The sequence below is a fragment of the Caloenas nicobarica genome, chromosome 18, assembly GCF_036013445.1.
Source record: "Caloenas nicobarica isolate bCalNic1 chromosome 18, bCalNic1.hap1, whole genome shotgun sequence".
NCBI lineage: Eukaryota > Metazoa > Chordata > Aves > Columbiformes > Columbidae > Caloenas > Caloenas nicobarica.
This window is the reverse complement of record NC_088262.1, coordinates 3,426,070-3,441,801: the sequence shown is the minus strand read 5'-3', so window position 1 is coordinate 3,441,801 and position 15,732 is coordinate 3,426,070. Positions and strand designations below refer to the sequence as shown.

The 15,732-nt window shown below is 42.4% G+C and overlaps 2 protein-coding genes across 13 annotated transcripts in view; both read right to left on the bottom strand.

The window, feature by feature from the left end:
* BPTF (bromodomain PHD finger transcription factor) overlaps positions 1–2,230 on the bottom strand; it is a 48,865-nt gene extending 46,635 nt beyond the window's left edge. For all 12 annotated transcript variants that reach the window (XM_065648168.1, XM_065648171.1, XM_065648178.1 and 9 more), the window contains exon 1: positions 1,382–2,230. In XM_065648168.1, the coding sequence (XP_065504240.1) occupies positions 1,382–2,021 (640 nt within the window). In that variant the 5' untranslated portion in view covers positions 2,022–2,230. The remainder of the gene's footprint in view (positions 1–1,381) is intronic.
* Positions 2,231–4,648: 2,418 nt separating this feature from the next.
* NOL11 (nucleolar protein 11) lies at positions 4,649–15,495 on the bottom strand. Its single transcript, XM_065647832.1, has 18 exons — positions 15,335–15,495; positions 13,895–14,008; positions 13,654–13,710; positions 12,891–13,036; positions 12,582–12,639; positions 11,888–12,026; positions 11,293–11,490; positions 11,024–11,100; positions 10,173–10,296; positions 9,398–9,501; positions 9,048–9,125; positions 7,976–8,160; positions 7,624–7,749; positions 6,943–7,164; positions 6,368–6,446; positions 5,670–5,762; positions 5,255–5,362; positions 4,649–4,947 (listed from the first exon to the last, which is right to left on the bottom strand). The coding sequence occupies exons 1-18, from the start codon at positions 15,482–15,484 to the stop codon at positions 4,834–4,836; spliced, it is 2,172 nt and encodes a 723-aa protein (XP_065503904.1). The 5' UTR covers positions 15,485–15,495; the 3' UTR covers positions 4,649–4,833.
* Positions 15,496–15,732: the final 237 nt, after the last annotated feature.

The following is a 15,732-nucleotide window of genomic DNA, read 5'->3' as shown; positions in this document are numbered from 1 at the left end:
CTAAGGTATGTACTTATTCTGATTCACTTCGGTTTCTGAGCATATGGATATAGGTTTAAAAAATAAAACAGACATACAGACAGAGGTTTAAAAATTACTATCATGAAGTCACATAAGGAACTGATACCATTAACTCACCCAAATAAAAACAAATGACACATTTAGTAGCCACTTTTAAAAGTTAGACCTTTTTAAAGTTCCACCTTTTAAAATTCATCAGCTAACTACTCAAAACTACACTCCTTTTTTAATTAAGATGCCATGCATTTACACTAACAACCTGTTCCTCCCCCTTCCAAACTGGCCAAATACTTTCCCAACAGCAGTGTTTTTATCCTGCAGCCCAACTCAGAAACACTCTTAGGTTATCCCTAAGTTTAACTACTCTCCTGGCTCAGAGAATTGAGGAAAAAAAAAATCCTAAACTTGAACTCAATTCTGGAATGAACTAAAATAAATCCAAAGCCCTTAAGCTTAAATAAAGAATTTTTGAAGCTTGAAATCCACATGGTTAATTAACTAATTAACAAACAGAAGTGCAGGCCTTAAAATCTGAGCCCAGGTTTGCCACTAGAGGTTAAAAATACAATCACAACGATGTTTAACAAGTTTTAACCCTAACATGAGTTTTAAAGGTTGCCATATCTTAAGATAAATGCAGTATTTAAACCCAAGACTTTTGACTCAACCTCCACCTTTTAATCTTTGTGTTTAACTAAAACTAGGTTTACACCCTCGCGATGAGGCCCTGTGCACTTTTCCCCAAACTATAACAATGCAATCTCCATTTTGAACAATGCACCTTATTTCCCTCCTTGTAAAGCTAGTTTTGCCTTAAAGCCAATAAATGCTGGATCCAGATATCCCTCCGACTTCAAGAGCCTGAAAATTTTCAGTGCTCTTTTTTTTAAAGCCACTTCAAGTTGCATGTGCTTCCTTTCCTTTTAACATCAAGTTATATTTGCAAGCACCAGCCATCCTTTCCTGTACATATTTGAAAGGACCTCTTTGCAAGGCATGCATCTCGGTTTTTAAATATTAAGTGAATGCCCCACACACTTTTGACATTGTTGCAACGTGCTCTGGTGTATCATGCATTTCTGCAGTCACCAGAATCTCCATGCATATTTGCAAAGCATCCCCTTGTTAACAGCATGTACTGCCCGCCCTCCCTGCATGTGTTTGTGAGCATCTCCTAATGTTCCCCGCATCCGTGGGGCTGCCAGTCGTTAACGTGCAGACCCCTGTCCCTGTGAGTGCTTGCGGGCATCCCTCACACACGCACGGGAGGAAGAATGCGTGCGGACTGTATTTGCAAACCTAGAGGGAGCATGTGGGGGGGGCCCTCGACTTGTTTTAGTTCATCCCCCTGACGCTCTACCTGGGGTGCTGCTGTAGGTGCTGTGGCTCCTGAAGCTGCTCTCAGTGCAATAACTGGCATCGTCTTCATCCTCCATCTCCTCGGGGTAGTCGGAGTCGTCGTCGTCCTCCTCCTCCATTATCTCCTCCTCCTCTTCCTCCTCGGAGTCCTGGTTATCCTCGGGGTCTCCCTCCTCTTCCTCCTCGGACACCATGCTCTCCTCCTCCTCTTCGCTCTCATGATCATCGTACACCACTTTGCTGATGCTCCTCCTGGACGAGGCAGCCCTGCCTTGGCTGTTGCAGCTGCCTCCTCCGCCTCCTCCCCCTGCTCCTCCAGCCCCGGCCCTGCCCCTGCCCTTACCGCTGCTGCCTCCCCCACCAGGGGTGCTGCTGCCGCCGCTGCCTCCCTTCCTCTTGCTGCCCCCCCTGGGGGAGGCGGTGGCGGGGGAAGAGGCCTGGGCAGCCGCGGCTCCCTTCGCCTTGGGCCCCGCCGCCTCCGCCTGGGCCGAGGTCGCCCACCTGCCGCGGCTGCTGCCCCGCTGCCGGGACCTCAGCCCCCCGATGGGGCCCGCCGGGGCGGGCGGAGCCGGGGAGCTCGCCTGAGCGGTGCCCGCCGCCGGCTGCTGCTGCTTGGGCGGCCTGCCTCGCCGGCCCCGCATCTCTGGGCGCTGGCCGAGGGGGGAAGGGAGGGGGAAGGAAGGCTCGGGAGGGCGCTCGGAGTCCGGACAGGCGGCTACGGGAAAGCTCCCTCCCCTGCGAGGGATCCGGGCCGGGGAGGGGGGCCGCCGGAGCTGTGAGGGCCGAGGGCTCAATCCGAATTGCCGGCGTCCCGCTCCGGATCGCCACCGGCCGCCATCTTGTTTCTTCGTCTCTGCCTCGGCTCGCTCCGCTCTGACTGGGGGAAGCGGCGGCGGCAGCAGGCCCCGAGCGCCTCACGTGACCGGCCGCGCCCGCCAGCCGCCGCCAGGGGGCGCCGCCGCCGCCGCCCGCCAAGAGCCATGTTGGAGCCGGCGCGCTGGGGCGGCTCCGCGCCCCCCCGGCCGCCCCCGGCCCCTGCGCGCCCCACCGCCGCCTTCCCCCCCGCCGCCACACGGCGTGTGTCCCCCCCAGCTCACCGCCACCTGTCACCAGGCGCTGTCCCGCCACCGCCGCCCACCACGAGGTTCCCCTCAGCCCCGCCGACGGCTGGAGTGCCCGCGCGCCCGGCTGGCGCTCACCGTCTCCTGGCACCTGACGGGCGGCGCCCGGTGCCGCTCCTGCCCCGCGGCTCGACCCGCGCCTTGAGGGGAGCCCCCCGGGCTGCCAGCCCCCGGCTCCCGGTCCCACGGCTGCAGGGGACAGCTGTGAGCGCAGGTAGGCGACCGCGGGCTCTGCGCTCCCCTCCGCCCGCCAAAACCAGAGGCACCGGCTCTCCCCTCAGGAGCCGTTTTCTCCTTCCTGCGCTGAGGCGGCTGCCCCCGGCGCCAAGCGGGGCCCTTGACCACCGCTACATTCAGCTCTTGGTGTTTTAAATCGTGACCCGTTATAGAGAAATTAAAACCCTCAGCTCACTGTTAAGGAGCTAGGGTCGGTGTAAAGCAAAAGATACTGAGGAGATCACCGACAGCCCCACCATTTGCATGTTTGTCCGTCTACTTTATCTGAACTGCTGTGTCTGCAATTCACTGGAGCACTGCAAAAAAGAGATGGGCTTCATCTCTTTTGTATTCCCTCATTTTCCCATTTCCCAGAGCTGCTAAAGAGCTAAAAATCTACATAAACCAACTCCACTGTTGGGTTTCTAATGCCACCATTTGAATTCAGGGTATCAGTTTCCTGAGCAAAAGCAGAACAAACCCAAAGTCAGCCCAGGGCACCCAAATATCTTGCGTTTCTTACAACCAGCTTTCTTTTCATTGCTAAAGCTACACAGCTTTAGGATCCCAGAGAGTCCTAAGTCTTATCATTAGCAAGTCTCAGTCCCTTGGTTATGCTTCTGTGTGATGTAAAACCCAATACTGGTCATGCCACAAGCATGCCAGCTGTATGTCCAATGTGTAATTTAATTTGCACTCTTCCATAGTAATTTATGAAGTGCCTTTTGTTCATTAACTTGTTGCTCAGGCTGAGAACCTCATTAAACCCACAAACCTGCTGCAGTGTCAAGCATGCAACAATGGCACCAGGCAGCAGGGTTCAGCCCAATTTTCACTCTTACATCCAGCTTTTTATCCGCATCTCTCTCATATTCAGCGTTGCAGCTGCACAGGCTCAGAGCCATGTTCTAGACACAGTACAACACAGACACAGCACAACACAGACACAGCAACACCAGCAGACAACATTGCCTAAACCCATTTACACCTTTATATTCAATTTGCATTCCAAATCTTTCAAAGTTACCTTCAGATTGCTTACATCAGGCTAATTTTTGCAGCCTCTACCTGTAGTAGATCAAAGGTGCTAAGAATAATTTGCTTTTGAATAATGTGAACCAGAACACCTTGTCTCTTAATCCCATCTCTTATTGAAGATGTATCAATTAGTGATGTGGAAGTGCTTACTGAGGAGGACATGAAGGATTTTAATTTTATAGGTGGAGAAATGGATGCATAGAAAGGTATGTCAACTTCCAGAGTCAGGACTAGAAATTAATCCTTTCCAACACACAGTTTATCTCAGTACAGAAAAACCAACCATCACCCCTTAACCTATTTCCCTACCCATGTCCACTCCCAAGCCACATCTCCATTAGGAACTTGAAGTTCCTATTTTGAGTTTGCTGAGATAGTTAAATGAGCATATTTAGAAGTGAACTGAATACAGGAGGAAGAAGAATTTTCGGCAGGAGGCCCTACACTGCCTCCATACTCAAGACGGATGGAGAGAAAGGCTCCTTTCAAAAGGCACTTTGGAGACAATGAATAGCCTGTTTGTTCCAAGCTGTTTTCTACATGGGTTCCTTTCTCCAAGGGTTAGGGAAAGAACTGGAGAACCTACAGCTGGATGGCATTATTAACAAGGAAGCATATGCTCTTGCTTAAATTATTGAGCTGTTTTGTCCAGTCCTTCCCTCCAAATCACTTCATAACATGTATTAGGCATTGAAGTATTCAGCTCTAGAATCTGTTACATGTACATTTATGAGACATCAAGGTGTTGCTGAGCAATGTTAGACTAGAGGTCAGCTGTAGACTAACTAAAGCCAGTCTTAGTCTTTGCCAAGAATCATGTGTTATTTTAGGATGTTCTTATGATTGCACATCAAAATTATACACGAAAATATAAGCAAACATCCAGCTTCTCATCCAGTCCAAAAGAGAGCTTTTAATACCCAAGTTTCAAACTTACAACTCCCATGTGGCTACAGAGTAACCATGCTCCTCCTATGTAGAAAAAAAAACTCTTCACATCCCCAATATGGAGTGCTAATACATCCTCATCATAAAAGGAATCAACAAAAAATAAAGTTGTTAATAATTCATTTCAAATTCAAATAAGTTCCAGTACTTCAATAGAGTATGTCTGACAGTCGTTCTGGTGGTTTAGTCTTTGTAATTCGTGCAAACTTCCTTCAATCTTGTTGAGCTCAGAGTAGAATCGTACCTAAAAACAAGAAAACATATATTTACAGTAAAATAAATTTTAATTCTTTTCATGCTTCATTATACTGTGGGACTAGCTGTGGTTGTGCACAGTTTCAGACAATTATACCAAACAAATACAGCAACTTTTGAAATCAAAACAAGAAAGAGACACAACTGCCATTTCACACTCAGGCAGGAGCGTACAGAGAACAGACATTATCTGAATTACTGTATTACTTTTTGTTGTCTGCTGCTCTGACCTTCTTAACACCTGTATTCTAAATCCATACTAAAATGAAATAATTATCCCAGAAGATGCAACTTACTTGGGCTCTCACAAATTTATGCAGCTTTGAAAGCAACTCTTTTGCTTCTGGTAGCATCACCATAACTGTGAAGTGAGCATCAAGTAACAGGCACATCCAATCCATAATCTGAAGACAAACAAGAAAAGCACGCTTACACTTTACAACATGCAAATGCCACAGATTTTGCTTTAAAACCTAAACTCTGAAACATTAACTTCTAATGTAAAATGCACGCTTTAATATTTTCATGCAGTATATTTATTTTCTGATAGTAAAGTGTTGTGTTACATCTGACTTGAAACAGGTAATATTAATAGACAATACTTTATGGAACGAATGTAGATCCTCGTTGATTTTAGATATTCTCAACTACTTGCTAAGTTATACATCACAGAAACTGAAGGAAGTACAACTCTTAGAACCACCTTCTCACCTCATTTATAGTTGGAGAGTGTGTTCCGGGAAGAGCGGTATTAATTTTTTCACTGCATTTCACATACAGGTAGTATAAATACCTGAGAAACAGCTGAAAGTAGGAAAGTCAGAATATTTTTAAAGGACAAACATTTAATAGACCAAGGAGTTTTGTCCTGCACACAGTAATGCTCACAAGGTTGGTTTTTTTTTTTTAAAGCAACATAGATGCTCGTATAGTATGCATTAAAAATCAGTTTTATGGTTCTCCTACACAATCTATCGCTAGATGTTTGAAAATTCTCACTCAGCAATATTTGTAAAGTTACATTCAGGGGTAATCATTGTTCCAGCAACTGTGCCAGTGCAATTTCATTCAGACACATTCCTTTCTTAAAAACCAACCAAATCAAGAGAAGGTACACTTCTTATCAAAATATGAACATTTTCCAAGTACACTGGGTCACAAAGAAGGTTTCTTATACTTTCTAAAATAAGCAAGGACTGCAAAAATTAGTAAAAGTTCTGTATATACGTGGAAAAATGTGATATTTTTTAACATTAAATCTTATTAAGCATCTTGATTTCATTTTCCTGCATTTGTTTGTAATTCAGACTCCAGCAAGCATGGCAAGTTTCTGATATACAATTGGTACACTCTCTTCCCTTGCCCTCCCCCCAAAATAATACAGTTGTCAAACTTTTTAACATACTTACAACAGCTTGCTGAGCTGGAAGGTTTTTCAGATGAGGCAAAATAAATGTTTCACTGTAAGCTGAATGGAGAACAGCATTTCTGTGCAGTACTATTAAGGAAATAAAATTGCAGGAAAAAATAGCAGTTTCTACAAACTGAAGTGAATTCTAATTAAAATATTTCTCCAGGTTCTGTAAGAGAGGTCCTGTTTCAGCTCTGTGAAACTCCCTTACTTCTGTCATGAAATACATACAGCACCTGAAATATCACCATACAGTTGGCTTGAACAGTTCCGTTTACTGCAAACATGTAATTAACTCATGTGTTTCAACAGGCAAACATCAAAATCACTGATGCTATTTTCTCTCAAATAGACAAAGTTTTAATACACTTTCACAATAATATAGTTTAAATTGGTGCAGGTGCTTTCTAAAAGTTGTTTCTATTTACATTCTAAATATTTTTCTACTGAGCAGGAACTTCTTTTATCAGAACTTCTCAGAAATTTTCATCAATAACAGAATGTCTTTTAGTAATACTAAGCATTCACATCACATATAATGCACACACTTTCCTACATTAAAACAGAGGATACAACAACGCTGCCTTCTGCGGTCCAACGGGGCAGGATTCACCATCAGCCGGCACACGGGTTTCCTTTGGGCTTTTGGAATCACAGATGTCTTGTTCCAGCTCTGCATTGAAACCATTTTCTACAATTTCTGTCTTAACTCCTTTATTGTTGAATTCAGTATCAATGTAACTGCTTATAGATTCTAGATTCACGTCTGTTCTTTGAAGACAGGCTTCACTAATGCTGTAGAAGAAAATTTCAGACATTTAATACTTTTAATTATTAACTTTAAAATCATCAATGCCATCAACCCAACATTAGTGCACACTATAGTCTCTTTGAAGCTTGCTAGAAAAGTAGAAATATATACTAAAATATAGAGTCTTGCAGAACGAATTAAGGCTACAAGAGAATGTTTAATAATTTGTTATTACGAACCTTGAACAATACATGTACTGGTTTTTTATTCCAAAAATTTAAGTTACTGTATTATTAGAATTAACACAGGCAACAGATATCTTGTAAAATTTTTGTCAGTCTGCAAGACTGCAGCATACACTGTACTCAGAATTAAGTATTTCATGCACAGTATTAATTGCTCATCTATACAATTAAAGCCATTCTTGGCAACACACAACTTTTTATTAAGGGGCTTGGTTTGATGAAGAAAAAAGAAAAAAAAAAAGAGCGATTCCAACTTACCTTAAAAATACTTGCAAGCAAGCATAAGTAATTTCTTCAGGAATATCTGGAAACCGTTGTAAGCAGATTTGTAAGAGATGCACATCTTTTTTCTCCAAAGCAACAGCCATTAAATCTGGACATAAACTATAAGAATATGAAAAAAATACGTTGACAACTAATGCGGAAGTACTAATGTTGTTTTAAACAAAAATCCATCTGGGAAGCATCAGCTTAATCAGAAAATAAGCATAAGCACCTTTGATAGCAAATTTTGATAACTCTAGAGTGCTTTATAAAGAACTGGATTTCTACTTATTAAAAAAAATTCTTAAAGATTAGTCCTTACAATTAAAAAATGCAGAATCATCACCTGTAAGACAAGTCTCGGGTTTGGACTATCTGTAGCAGCAAATTTTGAGGGTAGTACTTTGGATTTGTTTTACATCTGTTTACAAGGGCAGTTATTACACATCCAATGGTAGCTTGGAAATCTGGCATCTGTGCTTTTGACATTAGTTGTCTCAATTCCTCTTCAAATACAGTTGTAGAGACGTCCTGAAAATGACAAATACTGTGCAACTCAGAAGTGCAAGGCATAGGTTTGAGAACTGTACTGTTACTAATTAGAGCAAGTAGAAACAGACTTATTTTGGAATTCGAGCTAAAAAAAGTTACAAAACCCCCTCACCAGTCTGTGTTTTATTAGCCTCTCTAAACCATGGAAGAGTCAAACGAGGGTAACCACTCACTCTGAACTCAGGTCAGCACTTTATTTTAATAACTGTTCAGGTATTATTTACCTGTTACTTCAGTAACATCACCAAGATGTCCAGCCAGAGCTGAACTCTAGGTACATTCACACAGGAAGGGATGCAATTTAAACTTTATCACAACACTGGCTGCAAATTTTAGACAGGAACTGAACATCTTAGTGCTATATTTGCAGCGGAATTCACAGCGTTCTGACTTTCTAGATCCCAAATGTCTATAACAAAATTCGAGCAATTAATAAGAATCTAAGAAAGCCTGAAAAATCAGAGTTCGGGTGAAATATCCTCTCACTTTATTGTAAGAGAAGCTTTTCATCAAAAATTAACAAATTTGTGAAAGTTTTCAGAACTCAGCTATTAAAAGTCCTGTATTGTACAGTTCTAGAACACATCCCTATGACAAAGCTTAAATTCAATCATGTCCAAATACTATTCTAGCACAATAATAAAAAATAAATACATATGATGATAATGATGATGATGATGATGATGATGATGATACTACTACTATTACTACTACTACTACTACTACTATCCTCCAACCACCTGTTTCAGGCAGCTTTGTCAACCTGATACATGCAAGAGGATATGGAAAAAGATAAGAGCTTAAGAGACAACTAGAATATTCTGTGAGTGTGTAAACCACTACTTTAGGGTATTTAGTTTACTTACTTTTAGCTTTATTAGGTGTTGCCCAACTGATAAGGTATCTGGCTGTACCTCAGCAACAGTGTTCCTTTTTGATCTTAACTATTATAAAGAAAAACAAGAAGTTATTATTCAGCTCCAAAAAGATGGTATATATTTAAGGACTTCAGTCAAGAAAACTAGAAACTTCATGTGCCAACTTGCTGAACATATTACAATTAGTAACTGGGCGGTCCAAGTACAGAAACAGTGTTAGAAACAATGAGTGACGAACGCAAAGTGAAATTTCCTTCTGCTACAACACCTAAAAGTAGCAGCATGGGGAAGAGATGAGAAACAAACCCCAAACCTCACGTGCTCCTCAGCTAACATACCGTCATTTTGGACTCAGATTTTAGAGCTACAGACGGCTGGGACTGAGGGGAAGCCACCAGCTCTTCATCTCCAAGGGTGTTCCAGTCTACGAATGAAGACACATCTGTGAACACAAAAATGAAACTATATGAAGGTAACACTTAAAGCACATTTATTAAAGTATGAATACTACATCAATTTCTTACACTAATAGGTATTTTCTAAAGTATAATTCAAGTCATTTTATGCTAAGAAAGTTTCCAGTTTTATTTCAGCAGCGGCTAATTTTATGACCCTTTTTGCATACTGTTTCTCCATTTAGCCTCTGGGAGGAAGAGAAATAAGTTATTACACATTTTACTGTGAGCATGACTTGCAACAGCATTTTACTAGTGCAGTGAGAAATTAAAGACACTATGACAGCACAATTTTAAACTAAAAGTTACAAACTAAGGTTTGACATTGCCTCATCTAATCAAACTATTTGAAAATAATTTATAGGAGACGGCACTTCATTTTCTTTTCAGTATTCATTGCTTGCATTCCAGTATTCTCAGTAAATCCAGTACTGAATGACAACCCAGCTTAAGTGAAACCACAATAAATTCAGACATTTGTGTTCTTCGGTGTTCTCAGCAACAGTAAATTTAACAGCTAGGAACAGAATACAGTGTTACATTACTTCAAGCTGTTTAGATTCAATTAACTTTATAAGACTGTATTAAAATAATTTTTATACAATTTCAGAAGTTTTCTGTTTATGAGATATTTCACTGTATTTATAACAATTCTTACCAGGGGTTCGACTGTCCTTGAGCTTTCCCACGGCAGCTGCCAAAGATGACGTTTCACACTTGTACATCATCACTGTCAGCACTTTCCCATGAGTAAAAAAAAACTTTTCCTCATAACACCACAACTGCAAAATATTAAACCATGTCATTAATGAGGAGATGAGCAGAGAAGTGTGTTCCTGCACAGGCCGATGTTTAACTCCTTACTACAAAATTCAACTAAAAGTCAGCAATTAGATTATTTTAAACTATTTTGGTAGGTTTAACACTCATTAGCAGACCCTCATTAACTGCTGATTTTAAATACAGAAATAAGAAGTGTTCTGTTGAGTATTTCCAGGGATGTCTCCAAGTACAGCAGCTGCTTTAAGTGCACTTGATAATTTTATTTTTTAAATTCCCTCTTGTACAATGTTAAGACACAAACAGTCAGCTGTTCAATTTCACTGATGCATTTGTTACTTAGGTGTCAGTTTACTTGTCATTAATTGACACCTGAACATCTGGAAATGCAGCAGATGCAGGGATTATTTAGGCTGTCAATTGCAAACGGAACAGAACAGATACTGGCTGGGTCTTCTATTTAATTAACTACTTCATTCTCAACAAATAATCAGGAGCATCAGAAGTAAAAGACAGTGACTTATCAAAGAAACTACCATAGGCCACCATCCTCCTGCTAAATATTCTGACAAGAATTGCTCATCAACTGGTCAATATTAATTTTGTTTCACAAGTTCGTGCTCACTGCTCTTCCAGTCAGAAGCAGAACTCTGAAGCCCCCCAGCCTCTTCACCGCTACCACGCCAAACACACAAAGCTTACGGACCACAAATTAAACACTGAGCTTACCTGTCCACTGGTTCCCAGGGGAAGTTCCTTTGAAGTTTGCAATGTCTGAAATTTTGTATTCCAGATTGTTAGGCACTCTGGGGGAATTAGAGATATGTTTCAAACCCAAAAAGCAACATAAATGCTACTTTTGCCTTTGCTACTTTCAGTTAAAGACACTTGAGGAAATAGACATAACTGTTTCAAAAGAGCTTAGTTAGTAATGTGTTCAACATTAGGAAGCAAGTCATTCTGGTTACATCTCAAGAAAACCTGGTTTTTCAAGTTACCTTTGGATTCTTCACCAGATGTGGCCAGACTTCCTAATACTGCGACATGGTCTTTATCGAGAACAACAAAAGATGTTGCTTTTAGAACACTTCCAGATACTGAAAGGTTCAGTAGCAGTGATGTGTGTAAAGTTTGCTGTTCATCTTCAGTATTTTGCTGCAGAGGTATCAGAACCTTGTACACAGAGTCATTGGAATCTGTCAAAGAAAAGTGATGATGCTTTTATGATCTGTTATTGTGGAAAACCTGTTTGATACAATATGGCAAGAGGACATTCAAAGAGAACAAAATCCAGTGAGCACTGAAAGAAGAAATAATACAGGATATCCAAAGGACACATTGTGATGCAAAAGAGCAAAATAAAAGTATAGCTAGCATGAGAGCTGCAAGGTACAAGTCATAACATTTAGGAACAGTCAACCTTTGCAGCCATTAAAACATCAAGAAGATTTAATCACTACTTCTACCATCAGCTGTTTTAGAAAGTTTAAAGAGCTATAAATATTAAACAGTCATTCATAAATATCAGCATTCTATGTCCTTCCATACAATTCTTCGCTTTATTACCACATCCCATTAGAAAATATAACTTACACAAACACAGAAGTGTGATAATTTGATTTTTTATATATGCTGTGAAACTCGTTGGCTTAGATAATTCCTGTTGTTCAAGCTTATATTTGTGTAGACTACTCGTCTTAAGTTTCTGTACGTAGACAAAAAAATCCCCATCCTAAAACAAAAAAGAAAATAAGGTTTTCCTTTAATTCACACAAAGAGGTAACAGAAATTCAGCTACTAGTACAGCTTAACTTTGAATGTTGAGCAAAATTAGGAATTTGTGTTTTCTATAGGACATGCAGCCTAATTCAGAAAAGTTTGCAGGCTCAACCATGTAAAGAAAATTCTAATTTGATGAAACAAAAGGATTCATAGGAAGAAGCATTTGCATAGAGACAGATTCACATATATTTTTTTAAAAAACAAATTCTATTCAAGTTCTTCACAATGAAAAGGTATTTGAGGGCAATGAAGAGTCATACAGTCATCTACTGTATTTAATCTTAATTGTTCTCTGAATTTCTAGGAGCCAGACTCCTCAGCCCCGAAAGCAACACAACTTTAATTCAAGTGTTCTATCAGAAACAATACATATACAGGATATAGGTTAAATCAAGATAATGATTTCACTAAAATCTCTTAAAATCCAATGAAACAGGTGATGGATTTTAGAAAAAGAACTTAGATTTGCTGCTATGAAAGTTTTTTAAAAAAATATTCAACTCACTTTCTCAGTAGCAAACATTAAGACATGTTGTTGATCTTCCATGAAAGCTTCACTCCACCTAAAAGCAAAAAGCTATATGAATGTCTTCTAAATTTGAGGGCTATACCTAACGTCATATCACTATTCTTTAGGCAGTCTCTTATTTTTAGGATATTCGTATAAATAATTTCAAGATTTGAAAAACAAAGTGTTGCAAAAAAACAGCCCCAAGCCCTCAGTCTTCACATTTCTCCCCTACCCCCTCAAAAATGGAACAACTTTCACCATCAATTCCTCTGAGCAGAAGCTTTGTAAACTTGTGTCACTTACTTGATGACTTCATCTGAGAGAATGTTTTCAATTTCTTGTTGTGGGGCTTCCAAAAGGACATCTAAAGTCCGAACACCACCTCCTTTGAACAGCACCACTGGCCCTCCGTTGGGTAGTGAATGTATTCTGTACACATCAGCTGAAAGCTACAGAGAAAAAATATTTCTGTGTTCTTCAGTACATTACTTTGAAAGCCACGTGTTTTTTCTGTGATTTTTTTTAAAGTCCTTTCGATAAACGAGTAACAGTTATGGTACACCAGGACACAGAAGAATGATGAACCTGCAAGATTTCTAATAACGTAGACCTAGTAGTTGCCCATTTTCTGAAATGCTGTGAATATCGCAAATCACTACCCAACAAAAGCCAGGAAAGCCAAATGAGCATCACATTTCTGAATCACATCAAAAAACCATAATTGAGGGTCAGGAGTACAAACAACTGCTGCCCAGCATAACACGAAGTGTTCTTTAACACATCCACCAGAACAGAAAAATCTATATTTGAGCATAATTCACCACCTTTAAAGAAAGTCCTTAGAAACTTTGGACTTGGGATTTGAATCACTTTAAGAGTAATACTTTGATGCTCACGTCTCTTAGTCCCAGTAGATTCCTTGCAATACTCCAGAACATCACGAAGCACAAGTTAAGATGATGGTCAGCTAAAATGTAATATTACCTGTACTAGGAAAATTAGCATCTCTCCCCTCCACCAGCACTCAAAATGTTAAGATAAAAGTGAACATAAGCAAGAGACTCACCGTTGCTTTAAATACTTTGTCCAGGTTAATATCTTGGTTCTTCCATATTCTTAAAACCTTTAAGAGAAGCATAATTTTTTAAGCACAATAAACCAGTAATATAGAGATTTCTCAGCACACAAAATACTACCAACTGCACATCACTGAAACATCCAGCACCGCTGATTTCTTCGCTATCTACATTCACTCCGAGGACTCACTACATCTTTTTTTCCTTTGAGAAAAGATAAGAGCATCTCACCTTGTCATCATGAACAGCTACATATTCATGAGTTTCAAAGTTGCATACGACTGGACACGTGATAATCTGCCTGTGTTTAACTGACCAACAACCGAGGGGCTTCTGATCTGAAACCTAGAAGGGTCGGAAGACGTTGTAATTAGAATACACCATGGTACACTTTTGGGATTTTTATCACGACAGAAAGGAAATGCAAGGCAGCCACATCAGATTTGAGTAAGAATACCGAAATATGGAAACTTCTATACTCAGACCTTCTGCCTGAGCGTTTCTGTTTCTGACCTTAACACAAAAAATTTCAGAGTAACATGAAAGAACTCTACATTAATTAGAAATTGTTCGTTTTCACATAAGAAATAACTTGGAGCTGTAATAGTCAGATGGGCTTATGCCGTGAAGCACAGGTACAATGCGTGGCTTTTCCCAAGTGAAGACACGTTACTTCTACTCACTAATACAGTCATGCACAGAACCACACTTTTCCTCTTCCTATTCCGATGCAAGTTATTGAGACCAAGAGCAACAATCTTTATTGCCTAAACTCACCTTACGTACAATTTCCATGTGGCTCCTCCGCAGGTACTCGACCCCTCTGCTCAGTCTAGAGCTGCATTGGGCATATTTACCAACGTGTTTATGTTCTGCATGTGGTCTTGGCAGGGTGACTAAACAACCCAAAGGAGGCTGGTTGTATCATGAACCCACTGAGATAGAACTCCCTGTCCCATTAATATGAGAGGCAATTAAAGGTATAAATCCAAATACTTTCTTAAAGTTTCTTATTATATTCTATGAAACATAGGCATATGTTAAGACAGCAGAACATCCTTTCAGTTTAAAGTGCTGCAAATTAGAATCTTTTACCCTCCTGCCAACAGGAAGGTGCCTGGCACAGAACTGGCAGCCGGACAAAACGGCGGCAACCGTGAGGAAACGTTCCGTACCCTGCAGCTTTGGGATGGGAGTCTCCACGGAACGGGGAATGGAGAAACTCAGCAGAAGGAAAAACTCACAAGCGACCACCTAAGCTGACACTGGCTGCACCGGCAGAGTGCAGGTGAGCAGGGCCGGGCGGGATCAAGGGACAGCAGGGCCCAGCCGGTGACAGCGGGGCCCAGCCGGTGACAGGGGGGCCCAGCCGGTGACAGGGGGGCCCAGCCGGTGACAGCGGGGCCCAGCCGATGACAACCGGGCCCAGCCGGTGACAGCGGGGCCCAGCCGGTGACAGCGGGGCCCAGCCGGTGACAACCGGGACCAGCCGGTGACAACCGGGACCAGCCGGTGACAGCGGGGCCCAGCCGGTGACAGCGGGGCCCAGCCGGTGACAGCGGGGCCACGCCTCCCTCCGGCCCGGCGCTGCGCGGGGACCCGCCCACAGGCCGGGGCTGCCCGGCGGCCGCAGCGACGCCCCCCGCGGCCGGCGCTGGGCCGGGCCGTTACCTTAAAGAGCGTGGCCGTCCTGCCACGGTCGGTGAGTAGGATGTGGTCGGGCTCGGGGCCCGGCTCCAGCGCCAGGAGGCCGCCGCCGAGGCCGACACCGGCACCGGGACCCAAACCGCACAGCGTGAAGCTCTCGCACAGCGCCGCCATCTTGGCGAGCGGCCGCCTCTCGCGAGACTTGGCCGCGGCGTGACCCGGCGAGAGGTGGAGTGGCGGAAACAGCCGAGGCTGTTCGGGAGTTTCCGGGCGCCGCGGGAAGTTCCCCGCGACAGGGAAGTTTTGTGTCGCGACTTGTTGCGCTCTGTCGTGTGGCTGAACTCTGCCACACCGGCACTGCCAGGCCCCTGAGGGGCTAGGGAGGCTATGCCAGCTGCTGTTTAGAAAGGACCTACAAATAC